At 50.2% G+C, this 17,316-nt stretch overlaps 1 protein-coding gene across 2 annotated transcripts in view; it reads left to right on the top strand.

Moving 5' to 3' along the window:
- The first annotated feature begins 6 nt into the window (after positions 1-6).
- Positions 7-17,316, top strand: part of CHST11 (carbohydrate sulfotransferase 11) — a 218,949-nt gene continuing 201,639 nt past the window's right edge. Inside the window, exon 1 of one of the 2 annotated variants that reach the window (XM_006084054.2) lies at positions 7-109. In XM_006084054.2, the coding sequence (XP_006084116.1) occupies positions 7-109 (103 nt within the window). Of the gene's footprint in view, positions 125-17,316 lie in introns of both variants that reach the window. The other variant, XM_006084053.2, reaches the window with a different exon arrangement.

The following is a 17,316-nucleotide window of genomic DNA, read 5'->3' as shown; positions in this document are numbered from 1 at the left end:
AAAGCCATGAAGCCGGCGCTGCTGGAAGTGATGAGGATGAATAGAATTTGCCGGATGGTGCTGGCCACTTGCTTGGGATCCTTTATCCTGGTCATCTTCTATTTCCAAAGTATGTTGCACCCAGGTAGGGGGCGCGTTAGGGGGGTTTTGTTGGATATTTTCTTCTCTCTCGCGCTCTCGCTCGGCCGCTCCGCCTGGCTTCTCTGCCTCTTCCACCCTTACCTCCGCTCCCTCGGCCACCTCGGGGCCCCTCGCTGCCCGGTTCGGCCGGGGTCACCGCGTCGGGATGGGAAGGCGGAGGGAAGATGTGCTCCCTCCTCGGCTTCCTCCCGGCTCCGGGCTGGAGGATGGGACCAGGAGGGGCGGTAGTTTTTTTTCTTTGTGTCTCCTGTCTGTCCGTCTGCGAGGTAGCTGGGAAAGGTAGAGGCTGTGGAAAGCTGCTGGGGAGCGGGGGTCGGTTTTGAAGAAAGCGAAACTTCCTCCCCATTCCGGCCGAAGTCGGAGGATGAAAGAGGCGCCGGGAGCCGGCCGCGCTACGCCCCGGCACGCTGCCCCTTCCCGGTGGGGGTGCCAGGGGCGAAGGGTGCGGGCTCGGGCGAGGTAGAGAGCCCCTGCCGCGAGCCCTGGAGCCCGGGGCCGGGCTCCACGTGTCCGGGGCTGGGCGCCGCGCCGAGCAGGTGTGGGGAGAGGGTGGGTGCCCGGCGCTGCCCCTCCGCCAGGAGGGGGAAGAGGCCTGGCGCTGGCTGTTTGCCCCGGGGTCCGGATCCGCATTGACCTTGCGGCTGGTTCCGTTGGGCCTGATCCAGCTGCCCTGTCCCCTGCCCCCTGCCTCCTGCCCTCTGCTCCCTGCCCCCTGTCCCAGCCTCGCGCGCCCCAATCCCCACCCTGCACCCGGGAACCCGGCGCTCCTGGGTCACGCCTTGGCCACCGCAGTTTTGGAGGGCAGGCTTCCGGGGTAACTGGTCTCCCCGCCCCACCAAGGGCCCCCCCCCCCACCCCCCCAGCACTGACTCTGAAATCCGTTTTTTACGCCTGTGGGTTGTCTTTCTCAGCATAGTCGCAGCAGTAATTTGCTTTTATAATTTTAAGGAGGAGGGAGCTGGAAACACGTTTCCTTCCAGGGAAACTGGATTTCTTTTTTTCTTTTTGCCTCGGTCTTCTCCATTCTGTGTGCATCTAACACTTTCAGCAGCCCTGGATTCACCCAGCCTGCGTTGGGGTCGATGGCAGAGGAATAAAGCTGTTCTTTCCATCAGATAGGTAGGCTACGGACTGCAAGGTTCCTTGACAGCGTGGGGACAGAATGGCCCTGGGTCCCCCTGGAGGAGCAGTTGTTAAGGCGGCCACGCTGCCAGGGACATGGTCTGACACCATCCCTTGCCACCTCAGGACATCTGAGCCAGCCTTGTCAAAGATGGCTTTTGTTGGCCGTTGGGTATTTTTAGTTTCCTGTCAGCAAACGACAGCAGGGTTTGTCACCTCACCCAAACCCGTGGCTGTGAAACTTCTAAGGGAATTTAAAAATGGACCTCGCTTGCATCGCCCGCGGTCCGGCCGTGGTTGCAGGGGCAGGACCAGACAGACAGTGGCATCCTGGCGGCCAGGACAGGCTCCACCCCGAGGGCTGGAGGACTGGGCGGCGTGCACAGACCTGAGGCTCAAACACTTTAAACAAAGGACCGAATGCTTCGCTCTAGACTCTGGAGATGTGTTTAGGCCGCATAAAGTTTTGCCTGGACTGAGGTGCCAGGTAATTCTCTGCCGAAATGCCTGGAACAGGGAGAAATGCCAGCCTCGAGCAAGAATGCCCTTTAACTTCTCTGTACCTATTAGCTGTCCAGTGAAACAGTAATAAAACTACTAATATCACCCATGGTTTCCAACACAGCCTGGGCTTTTTTCTTTTCCTGTGTGAGAATTGGGAAGTAACTTTCTAGCCAGAGATACCAGGAAGAGATACCAGAGATACCAACTTGGAATGGGCACTTGGCTAAGAATTCCAACTCTTGGCTAAGAATTCCAGCTCTAGTTAAAGAATCAGAACCCAACTGGAAAGTGGCATCAGCCCTTGTCAGTCTGGGCCTATGGGACCAGCGGGAGGATGCTTTCTAAGGCTCTCCGGGTCAAGATCCTCTGTCCTTGCCCCTCGGCTCTCAGCCTTTGCTTCCCTTCCTGGTTCCATTTCCTCCTAAGAAATGGCATTTGTTTATTATTCTCATCTATGTGAGTGTGCTGTCCTGATATTTTCTGCCCCAGTCCATAGAGCAGATACTACTTTCAGTACATCCTATGGAATGTAGAAAAGAACTGTGGAGAGCTCGACTAAAGAGTCTTCCTTATTGTGAATTACATTTGGTTCTACAAAAACTCCGTGTCCATGATTTATTGTTATATGGGACATAAATATAGGCTTTGAAATCCATAGGAAACATTTTCTTTCTTCTCCATTTTTTAAAAAAACTGCTCTGTTGATGACAGCGGATGCGAAGGCTTTGACCTACCGCTTTGATTTTCTTTGAAAGTCAGCTGATCGTCGCTCCCCTGAAGGACTTAGGGCAATGATAACCGATCCTTTCCCCTGGCGCTTCCGTTTTAGTCTCTCCGGATCACCCTGCAAGAGGCAGAAGGCACAGCGTGGCACAGATTGTGTTGCTAAAAATTTGGAGCCCTCTGGCAGGAGTTCTGAGTACCTGTATCTGAGATAGAAAAATTGTATTCCAAGTGACATGGATTCATTGGCGGCTGGAGAATGCCTGGAGCGTATGAGGTGGGAGAGAAAGAAGAAAAGGAGACAGCTCAGTGATGGTGGTGGGGGGTGCCTCTTACTCTGAATTTGATCTGGGTGCCATTGTCTTTCATAAACTTGAGTAATTTGTACACTTGAGTGCTTGAGCTTTCATTTGGTTGGAGGGGTCAGCAGAAGTGGTCCTTGTCAGTCAGTAGGGCAGTTTTCCCTAGATCTTTGATGCTCGGAGTCAACGGTCTTTCTTAAGAATGTCTTTTAGGGCAGGGCCCAGGTTTCAGGCCACGTTCGAATCCCGATGGTTTGCACAGTGCCCAACACATAGTAGGTTCTCAATAAAACACGTGCTGGATGAATGCATGAAGTGGCCAAACTCTAGAAGACCGGCTTCTCCGGTGTTCAGGGATGCGTGTCAAGCCTTGCCAAGCACGCCTGGTCCGTAAGTCTGGCTCTATCCGCTGTGGACGCATCCCTGCCTTTCTGGTCTCTAAGGGAGCTGCGTGGTGTCAGGCAGAGCTGAGGGCCCCCAGGCTGCCTGCGTGCCCAGCGCCCAGCTCCGTGCACCTTCCTTTTGTGTTCCTCCCAAGGTCTGTGCCTTTGTGTGAAGGCCCCTGTTCATAGCAGCCTGCAGAGGAGAAAGCCTTAGCCTTGTTCCCTTCCTCTCATTGCAATTTTTTTTCCCTTTTGCAACATGTTTACTTTCACTGTCGCCTGGGATTGCTTTGGTTGAATGTATTGAAAGAAAGGCTGTACTCTTTACTTAAAGACTTCTTGAGTTACCCCTTTGTAGTTTCGCTTGATGAGATTTCAAACACTTTTGCATTGCAACTTTAATCTACTTATAAACAATATGTGCTCATTTTAGAAAACGTAGGAAGTACAGAAGAGAAACAATCCTTCCTTATTCCAGCACCCAAGGGCAACTGGTACTTTTTTCTATATATTTTGGAATATATATGTATATATTATATTTAAAAAATAGTTGCGATCACATCATGCATTTTGTACCCCGTTTGATTCAAATACACCATTAGGGTGACTATTAAGTTTAAAGACCGAAAATTTAACCACAGCCTTTTCAATTTATAGACTTGCACATACCTCTACCCTCCCCCCACCTCCTTTGCAAGATATCAGTCTAATATTCTTTTTCTTTTGCTTTTTAATTTTAAATTTAAAAATCTCATTCACGAGATGAGTCTTGGAGTTGCAGGGGCTGTACTTATGTTCTCTATCTGCGACTTCCTTTGAAAAGGTCTAAATAGGAGACGGTTATGAATCCTGAAACAGCGTTAAATTAGCTGACGGATGAGCCATTTCCAGTGTGGGGTGGCCCCTTGGCAGTTTAAGTGTTTGCGCCTCCATGGGGCGTGTTCACAGCTGCATTCAGATAAGACAGATGCACTAGGGCAGTTTCCTGAGACAGCTCTAGCCATTGCTGAGGACTCCTCTTTCATTGCCTCCCGAGATGAAAGTGGTGCTCAGGCCCCAGAGAAAGGGTGGTTGGGGGATTTCTTGGGGGCACAGGGCCAGGGAAGCCATCCTCAGCAGAGGCGGCTTCTGTTTATGTTTATCTGGTTGAAAAGTCGTTTTGTTTAGTACCAGCTCTATTAGCACAGCCATTTAGAAACAGGAAATTAAAGGCACCACCCTTTCCCTTCTTAAATCCAGCAAAAGGACAAACCTCTTAATCTGGGGAGGGTAAGTGAAAAAAAGGGCTCCCTTGAAAGTCCTAGGCGGCAGCTTGTAAGTTCAGATTCTGAGAATGAACGGGAAGTTGTTATGTTGACTCATTTTCTCTTTGTAGTTTTTCCCCAGTTGAATTTTTGAGACCTCACCTTTATCACAGGGGAAACAAGAGGCAGGTCTTCTGATGAGATTATTGGATAATCTGATCTGTCCATCAAAAATTCTTGGAATTGGTAATTTGACGCATCTTAGATCAAATAGGACTCATCAAAACTTGAGAGCAGAGTTGCTCTCTCCGTCTCTCTCTTCTGCTTGGTGCCAGATTCGTTCTAGGCACTGGGGATAAAACACACACTTTCATTTCTGTCCTCAAGGAACTTACATTCTAGTGGGGAAGCCAGACTCGAAACAAATGCAGAAATAAAAATGTATGGCCTGTCAGATGTGTGAAGAGAGAGAAACAAAGCAGAGAAAATGGGTGAGGCTGGTGAGAGGCAGGGATTGCAATTCCATCGAGATGATTAGGGAACGACACTGATCAGGTGACATTGGAGACCTGAAGGAGGCGAAGAAGCGGCCAGGTGTCCGTCCCAGGAAGAATGTCCCAGGCAGGGAGCAGCACCCTCTGGGTCCCTGAGGTGGGAACATGCATGGCCCGCAGCACTGAGGGAGGGAGCAGCCACAGGTTACGAGCTGGAAAGAGACTGTGTGGGCCTTGGCCTTGGGCTTGGCCTTGCTGAGTTTGGAATGGGAAGCTCTGGCGGGGTTAGAACACTGGCAGAAGGGGCATGGGACAGAGCTGGAAGCTGCTTGCACTTTTTTTTTTTTTTTGCAAATATATGTTTTTATTGATATCAAAGAGGAAGAGAGAGATAAAAACATCGATGGTGAGAATCATTGATCACCTGCTTCTTGCACACCCCACACTGGGGATTCAGCCCCAACGAAACCCAGGCATGTGCCCTTGACCGGAATCGAAACCGGGACCCTTCAGTCTGCAGGCCATCGCTCTATCCACTGAGCCAAACCGGCCAGGACAGCTGCTTGTCCTTTTGAGCTGACCACTTCATCAAGTGGTCGCCATGTAAATCCCATCTCCCCTCCGCCAACCCCGCCCCACTTAGACCACCCCTCTGCCCCCGCTGTAAAGTAGTCATGTGCAAATCAGAAGAGCCTTGAGAACTTGTTCCACTGAGCTTGAGCTGGGAAATGGTATTCATCACCAAAAACCATCGGAAGTCGCCCTGACTTACGTAGGCACCCAGTAAAAATATGGAGATGGAATGGACTGCTGATTTGGGAGCGGAAGACCTGGGTCCTGGTGTGGGGTTCCCCCGCTTCCGAACCCGTGAATTACTGGAAGACACTCGTTTTCTCAGGTTCGTGCTCGTGAGACTTGGCCGTGTTACTGATGGCGTCTCAGCACGGCTGTCCTGGTAGGCAGGTGTTTCTCTTTCAGGGAACGCAGAGCAGCACCTGTGTGAGTCCTGACCCGCTTCCCATAATTGTGGGAAGGCCGGGAAAGGCACTCCCGCCAGACCCCAGGCTCCGACCCGGAAGGACCCGGTAGGCCACAGCCCCCTGCTTCCTAACCACTTTGCCCCACCTGTGCCCTCCGCAGGCCAGGCCACTAGTAAGGCTTTTCTGCCCAGCCCCATGGGGGAATCCGCACCTGTTTTCAGAGCCGGAGAGCCTGCAGTTAGTGTCTCTCTGAGGAGCTGATGAGGCTGGTAAGAGACTGGGAAGGGAGGGGAAGTTCTTTAACTTGAGGCCTTTGGGAAAGGATCGCCAGGGTGGATTTTAGATGCTTTCCCGCCGTTGCCGCTGAGCTCTCTCTCCTTGCCCTTTAGAAATGTGTTGTGGTTGTTGGTTTACTTGTGCTTTTTCCTTTCCTATTCAGCAGGGGGTAGGTTCTGCCTCTGAGCTGGGCCCAGAGGCGTTTAAGAGGCATTTAGAGAGTAAATACAGTCACGTGCTGCGCTGCTGAGCCCATAGGATGAATATGTTCTGAGAAATGCGCTGAGAAATGTGTCTTCAGGCGATTTCATCCTGTGGAACCTCACAGAGTGCACTTACACAAACCCAGGTGGGATAGCCTGCTCTACCCCAGGCTGTCTGGTCTAGCCCAAGCATGTCAAACTCAAGGCTAACACGGGCCAAATAAGCAAGGTTTAAGTTTACGCGGGCCACAAAAAACCAAAAGCTTCAATTTTCATAGAAACGTAGGTTTATTTCGAAAAGTATAGTATAAAAAAAAAAGCACAAGAGTAATGATAAAATGAATTTTTCTTCCTGACACTTGGCATTTCTTCTCTGCTACTACCTTTCCTACTTTGGGGGGAATCTTGTTCGCAGTGATTACTCTCAAAACTGACCCAAGGTGAATGTCAGTAATTCTGGATCTGACAGGAGACTTATTTCCTTTCATAATTGTAAATACGTGCTCACACCGTTATATCAGCTGGGCCGCAAAAATATTTCTTGTGGGCCGTATGCAGCTGCAAGTTTGACATGCTCGGTCTAGTGCAGTGGTCGGCAAACTGCGGCTCGCGAGCCACATGCGGCTCTTTGGCCCCTTGAGTGTGGCTCTTCCACAAAATACCACGTGCGGGCGCGCGTGTACAGTGAGATTGAAACTTCGTGGCCCATGCGCAGAAGTCGGTTTTCGGCCTGGGCGAGTCTCTTTTGAAGAAGTGCTGTTGATATTTGGCTCTGTTGACTAATGAGTTTGCCGACCACTGGTCTAGTGTATTGCTCCTAGGCTACAAGCCTGTACACCTGTTTCTGTACTGAATACTGTGGGCAACTGCAACATGATGGTAAGTATTTGTGTGTCCAAACGTATGTAAACATAGGAAAGGTGCAGAAAAAATAAGGTTATTAAAGAGAAAAATGGCCCCTGTACAGGGCACCTACCATGAATGGAGCTTGTAGGACTGGCAGTTGCTCCGGCCGAGTCAGTGAGTGAGTGAGGAGTGAATGTGAAGGGCCTAAGGCATTCTTGTGCACTACTGCAGACTTCATAGTGCACAGATTTCAGGCCACACTGAATTTATAAAACAACACGAAATTAAAGCAAGCAAGAAAATGATGCAATCCAGAGACACAGTAAAAACGAGATATGTGAAGCTGCTGCTGGTGTAACACGGCATGCTGTTTTATAGCAAAACTTTTTTGTTTTGTAAGTAGAAAGAGCACACTCTAGAATAATAATAATAAAAAAGTATAGTACAATAAATATATAAACCAGTAACATAGTGGTTTAATATCAAGTATTATGTATCGTACATCATTGCATGTGTTATACTTTTATATACAGACGGGTGTAAGGCATGGCGCTACAGTGTTACATACTGTCATGTCACTGGGCTGTAGGAATTTTTCAGCTCCATTATAATCTTACTAGAGGCCCGATGCATGCAATTCGTGCAAGAGTAGGCCTTCCTTCCCCTGACCTTCTCTCCAGCTGCCGGCAGGCACCGGGCCCCAGGCTTCCCTCACAGCCCTGGCTTTGTCCGGAAGGTTGTCCGGAAGGACGTCCGGTCTAATTAGCATATTATGCTTTTATTATTATAGATGGCACCACAGTCGTGTAAGTGGTCCATCCTGAGTGTCAGTGGTTCTCAGACACCTCTTCGCTCCTGTCCCCACCTCACCGATATGCACAGAGCCAGGCTGGCCTCTCACATCCAAACTGCTGCTTGTGTGGTTGGTCCCACTCTGCCCCACAGACCTCTGTGCTCCTGCTCTGCTTGGAGTCAGTCAGGACTCAGGGCAGAAACTGGGAAGCAGTCTAGGCATTTAAAGCAGGAAAGCATTTCATGCAGAGACTCTGGTGCTTATAGAATTGGTGGGAGGGTCTGGAGGCCCAGGGGTCTCGCTGGGCCTTCAGGAATGAGTCGCAGTTAATCGCAGTATATGTAATAATCTAGAAACACATGTATTGGCATGGCTGCTCAAAGCTGGCCACCAGGGGTTCTGCTACCCCCAAGACTGTCCCCTGGAACGTCCCAGTTCAAGAGCAAATTGATGACACCTCAGGAATCCTGATTTCAGAACTGGGACATTTACCCACTGCAGCTGCCTGTCGATACCCAGAAAATAGGAGAGGGACCTTGTTAGGCTGTAGCCGAAAACCCTTATGTCCCCATCACTAACTTTGCCAGCAGCAAACAACCCCAGAGGCAGGGAGCTGGCCTCTCACTCATGCTTTCTGAATCTTGAGTGAGTGCTTCTGTTTGGGGGGAACCATATTCACATCCAAAAACCTGGCTTCCAGGCAGCCTGGGAAATACGGCTTTTACGTGACCAACCTCTGCGGTATGGGAAGGCCTTACCGTACAGGAGGGGGTGGGTGGGTGATGAAACATCTGCAGTGCTCACCACACGCTGTTGGTGAAACACATTCGAGCCGGCATCCTCAGCATACTTTGTTTCTAGATCATCTGTGCGTATTGCTACCAGTAACTGAGTGTCTAGGATAAGGGTACTGTATTTCTAACTTTCTAACAGTAAGTGATTGTAAATCCACACATTTATTCTCGTCTGGGTAGTTCTGTTGGCTGACTCCGTGTCAGCTCTGATGCTATCGGCCTTCTTACCTCGCAATTCTTGTGTGCGTGTGAGCATTATCTCCCAACCGTGGCTTCCTGGCTGGGATCTCCGTAAATCCCCGTTCCGTTTTGTGAGGATTACTTTAGGTGGAAGTAGATAATATAGCCTGTAAGCCTATGTATGATTCAGTGGTAAATGGTGAGCCATTGAAATGTGCTCAGAGCAGTGGGATTATTGAGGCGGCCACCAGAGTCCCCGTAAGTGTGGCTTTCCAGCTCCTTTTTCAAAAGTTTCATAAATGGCTGGCAACTTGATATGGTGGGTTAGGTGGGGGTGTTTGTATCCATTCGTATTTAACATTAATTCCTTTTTTTAAAAAAATATTTTTATTGATTTCAGAGAGGAAGGGAGAGGGAGAGAGAGATAGAAACATCAATGAGAGAGAGAGAGAGAGAGAGAGAGAGAGAGAGAGAATGAATCATTGATCAGCTGCCTCCTGCATGTCCCCAACTGGGGATCGAGCCTGCAACCCGGGCACATGCCCTTGACCGGAATCGAACCTGGGACCCTTCAGTCCACAGGTCGACGCTCTATCTGCTGTGCCAAACCAGCTAGGGCAACATTACTTCCTTTTTAAAAAATATATGTTTATTGATTTCAGAGAGAAAGGGAGAGGGAGAGAGAGATAGAAACGTCAATGATGAGAGAGAATCATTGATCAGCTGCCTCCTGCACAACCCCCACTGGGGACTGAGCTCGCAACCCAGGGAGGAATTGAAACGTGAGCATAGGTCAACGCTCAACCACTGAGCCACATACTGGCTGGGCTGACTTCCTGTTTTTAATATGAGTTCGTGGTTTTTTTTTACAATAAGTACAATGGAAGGCCTGGTGTCTTCTTCCTAGGCGCCTTGGTGGCGGGGAGCATGTCCACTGGACTTTGGAACCCCAGGTCTGGACTTGTGAATGGAATTGGTGATTGTCAGACCCATCATGGTCAACTGTGAACAAAAGTCCGGTGTTCACCGGGGCTAGTCCTAGCACTGGGGAGTCCGAGTTGGCTTTAGATAAATAGTATGGGGAGGACCGAGTTCAGTTCTAACTCAGGTGCCTGTGGATAGAGATAAGGAGACCCGGTAATATAAGTGTTTAAGTCCTTATCAAGCTCTGGCTTGAGTGATGATCTTAAAAGCCCTGGGAAAGAAAAAAACACACCACTAAGGCACTCGAGAGAAATAGGCGGGTGGCTGGGCTTCTGCTAGATGCTGTTCGCTTCAAAGAATCCCGGAGAAGGACAGCACAAAGGCCCCTCTAAGGCAGGTTGTAATGTGCCACTTCGCCCTTCTTAATGGTTGACGCATTTTACCTTTAATACCATCGTATACGTGGCCACTCGCCATAGTGAGAAGAGCCCAGAATCTGCAGTCCAGAGACCCGCTTTCTGCCCCCCATGTCCATTCAACATCGCTCAAGATATTTCCGGTGAATGCTTCCCACGAGGTAGGCTGTGTTGTAGGTGCTAAAGACACAGCGGGGACCAAAAGAGACAAACATCTGTGTCCGCATGGTACATGCACCTGGGGAGACACAGTAAACAAATGCATGTTTAACAGACAGAGATGCCGGATGGTGACAGGTGCTTCGGAGAAAAAGTAAAGCAAGAAGAAGGCTGTGCGATGCAAGCGGCGAGGGCGGCATTTTTAAACAGGGTGGTGAGGGAGGCTCCCTGTGGCGGTGGCTTTAAAGATCCAGGGGATGAGGCTGTGTAGGGGATGAGCTGGTGAAATAATACAGGTATTGCTTCCTGAAGGTTGGCATGGGTCAGGTGTTTAGTGTATATTATTCCTCACGGGCATCTTATAACGCACACACTGTTCTTACCACCGTTTTACACGGGAGCCACTGAGGCATAGAAAATGTCACTTGTCTGAAGCCCCACGGGAGAGGAATGGATGGAACTGGAATTAAGCCATGGATTTGACTGAAGGCCTGTTGCTCTGGATGTCTGGGGGGGCTGTCCATTGGGGGTTACCCCACCCCCACACTGGGGAATGTGTGGGGATGCTCTTGACCCCCTCAAGGATTGAAGGCATCAGTTCAGTGGGCAGGACCCCGGATGCTAGATATCCTGCAAAGGGTGGGATCTTTCTGCCCGTCCAGGAATCATCCGCCCAAGCGCCAACATGTTCCTCCCTGAGAAATAACCTTCCGACTCCACGCTCCAGCAGCATCTGGCACGGCCCCTGCTTACACCCCATCACTCGGCCAAGTGCCTGGCACAGTGTAGGGTCTTAATAATTGATTGGCTGAGTGAAAGTCACAGACTCAGAGATTTGGCCCCTGCATTTGCCAGGTGACGGTGGTAACATTACCTCTCTGACGTGGTGGTGAGGACTGCAGGAGAAAAATGAGAAAATCGGTGCGAAAACGCATTGAAAAGAGGTGCAGAAACAGCACACGTACTGTTCTTACAACAAACGCACCGTGGAGCCTCCTTCTCAGATTTTAATCTTCATGTTTGCAAAGTGCTGTTGTATTTTATCCTATTGGAAACCCGGCAAGGGCTTATCCTTCTCATGTGTGTGCCCCACGCGGTAAGGGTTACTAGGAGTCGCTTCTGGACTCCTGTGAATGTCTTCTTTCTGAGCGTACCACCCTCTGCTGAGCTGGCGCGCCTCCCGGCCCAGGCCTGGGCTGCGCTCTGCCTCGTGCAGCGTTTTGCAAAAGCAGAGTTCATTTGGTGAAAAGTCAGCCTTGTGGTTTCATGCCGAATGCAAAGGCCATAGCTCCTCCGCCCCCAATTATACACGTAATTACCCCTCAGGTTCCCATTAGCTTGAAAAAGTGACACTTGAAAAAGAAAACAACATGGGGCGCCCATCAATGCCGTTTCCGAGGCTGAGCTCCGAGGAGGAGGAAAAGTTCGTTATGGGTGGGGGGGGTGGGGGGGCGAAATAGCCGTGTAACAGCCGGCCTTACAGGAGCGGTGGTGCGAGGCTTAGGGTGGCTCATGGCACAGGCCAGCACGTTCGGGCCTGTTGTATGCGGAGGGGGACTCTACCCATAAAGTCCTCTTGCCCAGGGGCTAGTCACGCCCACTCTTTTAAAAAAATATTTTTATTGATTTCAGAGAGGAAGGGAGAGAGAGAGAGAGATAGAAACATCAATGATGAGAGAGAATCATTGATCAGTAGCCTCCTGCACGCCCCCTACTGGGGATCGAGCCTGCAACTGAGGCACGTGCCCTTGGCCGGAATCGAACCAGGACCCTTCATTCTGCAGGCCGACGCTCTAGCCACTGAGCCAAACCAGGTAGGGCCCCTACTCTTGGCGCAGCTTCCTCTGGCGCAGGGATTTCCAACCTTCCTCATCTCGTGGCACACATAAACTCATCACTGAAATCCTGTGGCACACCAAAAAAGGTGTTATATTTTTTTGCTGATCAGACAAAGGAAAAAACGGTATAATTTAGATTCATTCACACTGGACGGCCATTGTTGTGTTGGCTGTTGTCATCTTATTTGACAACATAAGGGGAAAGAGGTCAGTGCCCCTGCCTAAATAGGCAGGTATGTATTGCATGTTTTAAACATTCTTGAGGCATACCTGTTCACAGTTGCTGCTCTGGGGGATGGCAGAGGCCCATTTCTGCCCATTGTCATCAGAGCAGGTACTGAAACCGAGTTCGAAGGCTGTGATGCTGATGTGGGTGAGGCCCAGGGTTCTTCAACCTGAGGCTGTGGGCATAGTCGACGCTCTTCCCTGCTCTGCCCCTCGCCCCTCAGAGCCAGGGCCTGCTGAACTTGATACTTAACCGAGGGTGAGGGGTCTGTCAGTGCTTAGGGTTTTTTACAAGTTGAAAAAGTCTCTTTCTTTTTAGGCACTCGACCCTCCAGTGAACTTTCTGCCTCAACTCATTATTGGTTTATAACAGTGGTTCTCAATTGGGAACCATTTTGCTCCCTTCTCTCCCTACCTGCAGGGGGCATTCGGCAGGGTCTGGAGACACCTGGGGAGGGCAGTCCCATTGGCATCTAGTGGGCAGAGGCCCCGGATGCTGCTAAACATCCCACAGTGCACAGGACAGCCCTCCCTCCCCTCAGTAAGAACAATCCAGTGCAGAATATCAATAGGAAACCCTCGCTTAGGTACAATATTTTTGTGATGCGTCACTAAAAATAACACTAACGACAGTGCTCATTTCCTGGGAATTACCGTGTCAGGTAGTATGCCGTCCTTGAATCATAACATTTAATCTTCATTACAACCTTGTCAGGTGAGCATTTACCAGTCCCATTGCACAGATGAGGACACCGAGGCTAGAGAGGTTAAGGAGCTTGCCTAAGCTCCCAGAACTGGAAAGCTGGAACAGGATCCTGGCTCGGGCCTGACGGACACAAAGACTACACTATACCGGACCAGTATACCCCTTGTGCATGTTCTTGGGCTCAGCTAATTAGGTCAAGAGGCAATTATTTCACCAGAGCCTCAACCTCGCCGCAGACTCTAAGTGGGCCATTCAGTGATAGCCCCTTCTCTCCTTACCCTACACTCTATCCTGGGTGAGCTCATCCCAGAGGCCAGTGCTGTCCTCTGTGTTCAGTGACACTCATTCTTCTCTTCGACTTGGATGTGCCTTAAGATCAGATGTTACATCTGCGTGAAACCTTCACCCCTCTTAGACAGACGGAGGGGATGGGTGTCCTCCTCGGCGTCCCGTGGGACTTGGTGTGTGCACACTTCCATTATTATTCTCTCTGGCATTCTGGCTCATTACAGGCAGGCCATGACCTGCTTACCGCAGTATCCCAACATCGGGAGTAGAGCCTGGTACACAGCAGTTGCCTTTTGGGGGCTGCTGCAGCGAAACCACAGGCGAGGTGGCTTATGAACGACAGGAGTTTATTCCTCACAGTTCTGGAGGCTGGAAGTCTGAGATCAGACTACCGGCACAGTTAGTGAGAGCTCTCTTCTGGGACACAGTTTTGTTGTATCTCTGGAGTCTCTCTTATTAAGGTCACTAATCCCATTCCCGAGGGCCCCACCCTCATGACCCAAAGACCCCACCTCTTAATATTATTGCCTTAGACATCAGGTTTTCTTATTTTTTAAATAGTTAGTAGTGATAAATTTTATTTTATAGTAGGACTAGAGGCCCGATGCATGAAATTCGTGCAAGGGGCTTGGCCCTCGCAGCCACGGCAGCTTGCCTCAGCCCTCGCAGCCCCGGCTTCGTCTGAAAGGATGTCCGGAAGGTTGTCCGGCTGTCCGGTCTAATTAGCATATTACACTTTTATTATTAATTGCTTGGAAAATTTCACTGTACTTTTTATTTATTTATTTAAAAATCAAACATTTTTTTCCAATTACAGTTGACATACATTATTATATTAGTTTCAGGTATAGAACATAGTGATTAGCCATTTATATACCTTATGAAGTGAGCACCCCACTAGTTCCCATCTGACACCACGCATAGTTATTACAATATTACTGACTATGTTCCCAACGTATGAATTTGGGTGGGGACGCACACGTTCAGACCACAGCAGTAGTCACTCAGTGACTATTTGTTGAATGAACAACTGCACTGCTGGTGATTGGCGGCCAAGCAGAAGGCCCCGTGTACTGGGATGGCCCTTAGGGAATTCTCAGCCACAGTCCTCGCCGGTTTGATTTTCCGTTTGATGCTACAGTGAGTGAGCTGCCGTGTGAGAGCGCACAGGACAAATCATCACAAATCTAACACCACGGCTAGATGTAGACGCAGCCCAAAACCAAACAACTGGCAGGATGTGGTGCTTCTGTGCTGTCCCCCGAGAGTGACTGCGGGGGGGGGTGTCCCAGGAAGGGACCTACTCACTCAGCTCGGAGGGAGGGTCTGCAGCAAGACTCTCCCGGGCCAGCCCTGTCCAATGGGAACGTTCTGTCAGCTACATGTGCAACTACTAGTATGTTTCCTGGTAGCCACAGTGAAACAGGTGAAATTAATGTCTAAAATGTTTCCATTTCCATAGGCAATCGGCATTCAAAAAATTATTGAGATATTTTACATTGTTTTGTACTGAGTCCTCCGAAGTCCAGTGTTTATTGTATATAACACACCTCAGTGCAGACGCGTGCTCAGTAGCCACCTCTGGCTAATGGCTAGCCACCATATTGGGTACTGTAGCTCTGAAGTACTAGAGAACTTTGTATGCATTGGATTGCAGTTTTATGCTTGCCTTCCCCCCCTCCCCCACTCTCTACCCCTTTATTTAAGGGCAGCTTTTCATTCCTGGCTTTAAGCTACATCCTTTGGGAAGACTGTTGACTCTCTCAGGACTTAGGTGTTCAATCAGAGAGATTAGCCGTGGAGTCCTACGGGTCTAGCTAAAGTATTTCAGGCCCCTAAGGTAGATATCTTCAAAGCCTTCTGGTTAATCAATCGCCAGCCACGAGGCAGTGAAACTCAGAGGGGTTCAGGAAATGGCTTAAATTAGGTTTAAAATGGTTCTCACACAAATGTTGGCGTGTAAAGACCGGCCCAGGGAACATCCATTCTGCCGGGTGGACAGAAGCACCTGTGATGAACTGTCTTATGGGCCAAACGTGATCGGGGGCTACCCAGAGAGACAGATTGCTAAGGGAGGGGGAGGGGGTGATTGAATGAGAGTGGGGTGGCGAGGAGGACTTCCTGGGAGAGGTGATGTTGCACTGGGCCCTGGGGGAGGAGGAAAGATTGGCTAGGGGGGAATGGGGGAAGGGGAGGACAGACATTGCAGGCAAGGGCACCTGCCTGAGCAGGATGAGATGGGAGGGGGAGTGGGCTCAGGGCGGACACGTGGTTGGCAGTGGGCCTGGAGGCCCCTGAATGCTCTGAAGTTTGAGTTTTATTCTTGGGACCAGAGAGCTGTGGGGTTTGCTGTTTTACAGACGATGAAACCTAAGCTCGGTTTAGTGAAACTTGGGTTTCACTGGAAGGGCAGGCGTTTTCAACTCACTTTCTCAAAATGAACTCTGGGCCATTTTTGAAATAGTTGCTATTATTATCATTTCATGGAGGTAAGCTTATTCATGAATGTCTAACGTGCCGAGTAAGAAACAGCTCAGAAGCACTCTGGTGGGCTTTGAAACTCCGCTGTTTGCATTGCTTGTGCCCAAATGGTAGGCTGTGGGGGCTGAGTTTCGGTGTCTCGGTGGCTCACGGCGCCCTGGGTCACCCACTGAGTCCGGAGCAGCAGTGGCAGGAGCAGGGGGAAATGTGTCCGTAGATTCTGGGAGAATTTCTCGCTTCGGTGTGAGCTCACGGGGTGGCCTGGGGTCAGGGTGCGGCTGGGGACTGGCCCGGAGATGAGCAGTGTAGACAGCCCGAAGTCAGCCACTTACTTCTTCCTGGGAGCCAAGACCCGGGGGTCAGGCTGAGGGCCCCCAGAGGACGCTCACCCCGTGCGCTGTGTGTGGGATCCGATCTCGCCGTCCCCCGGAAAGGTGCTGCCCTATGTCATCTTCGTATCAAAAGGCCGCCTCTTTTGAGGCCCCCAATCCCGGGCTGTGGGAGGGAGGATGGGTGAATTGTGGAGCTCATGCACGACATAAAAAAGCATCTCTGGCCCGAGCCAGTTTGGCTCAGTGGATAGAGCGTCGGCTTGTTGACCGAAGTGTTCCGGGTTCGATTCCAGTCAAGGGCATGTACCTTGGTTGCAGGCTCCTCCCTGGTCCCGGCCCTGGTCAGGGCACGTGCAGGGGTGTTTCTCTCACATCACTATTTCTCTCATCTTTCCCTCTATATTCTACTCTCTCTGAAAATCAACGGAAAAATATCCTTGGGTAAGGATTTAAAGAAAAGAAAAGAAAAAAGGCGTCTCTGGCTTTCAGATAATTTCTGGGGGGCATCGTGTTCGTACAAAACAGAGGGCCCCCTTCATCCCTCCGCTAGCCTGTGCCGCCTGCCAGCTGTCGACAAATATCCCAGGGCTGGTTTCCTCATAGGGCATCTCACCAGCTTTGATCCCCCCATCCTTTTTTCCCCATTAAAACAAAAACACACGGGGAGAACTCTCCCCAAGGCTTCATTAAAAACAAAAAGTAATATAATGTCATTATAGATGTGCAGCCTTTTTTAAGGGGGCGTGTGGCCATACAGACTCCAGGGGGTCCTGGATTTACACTTGTAAACTTCTAAGGATTTAGGATTAGGGGTTGCAAGGTCTCATTAAGGCAGTAATTATTATTGGACGTCTATGCACAGTATTGGAATGAGATCCCTTTGAAATGGGAGAATTAGATAGGGGATCCTCAGCCAGCGTCTCAACCTGTGGTCGCGACCCCTTTGGGGTGATGACCTTCAC

The sequence above is a fragment of the Myotis lucifugus genome, unplaced genomic scaffold (assembly GCF_000147115.1).
Source record: "Myotis lucifugus unplaced genomic scaffold, Myoluc2.0 scaffold_10, whole genome shotgun sequence".
Taxonomy (NCBI): Eukaryota; Metazoa; Chordata; class Mammalia; order Chiroptera; family Vespertilionidae; genus Myotis; species Myotis lucifugus.
This window is presented reverse-complemented; position numbering and strand designations above follow the sequence as displayed.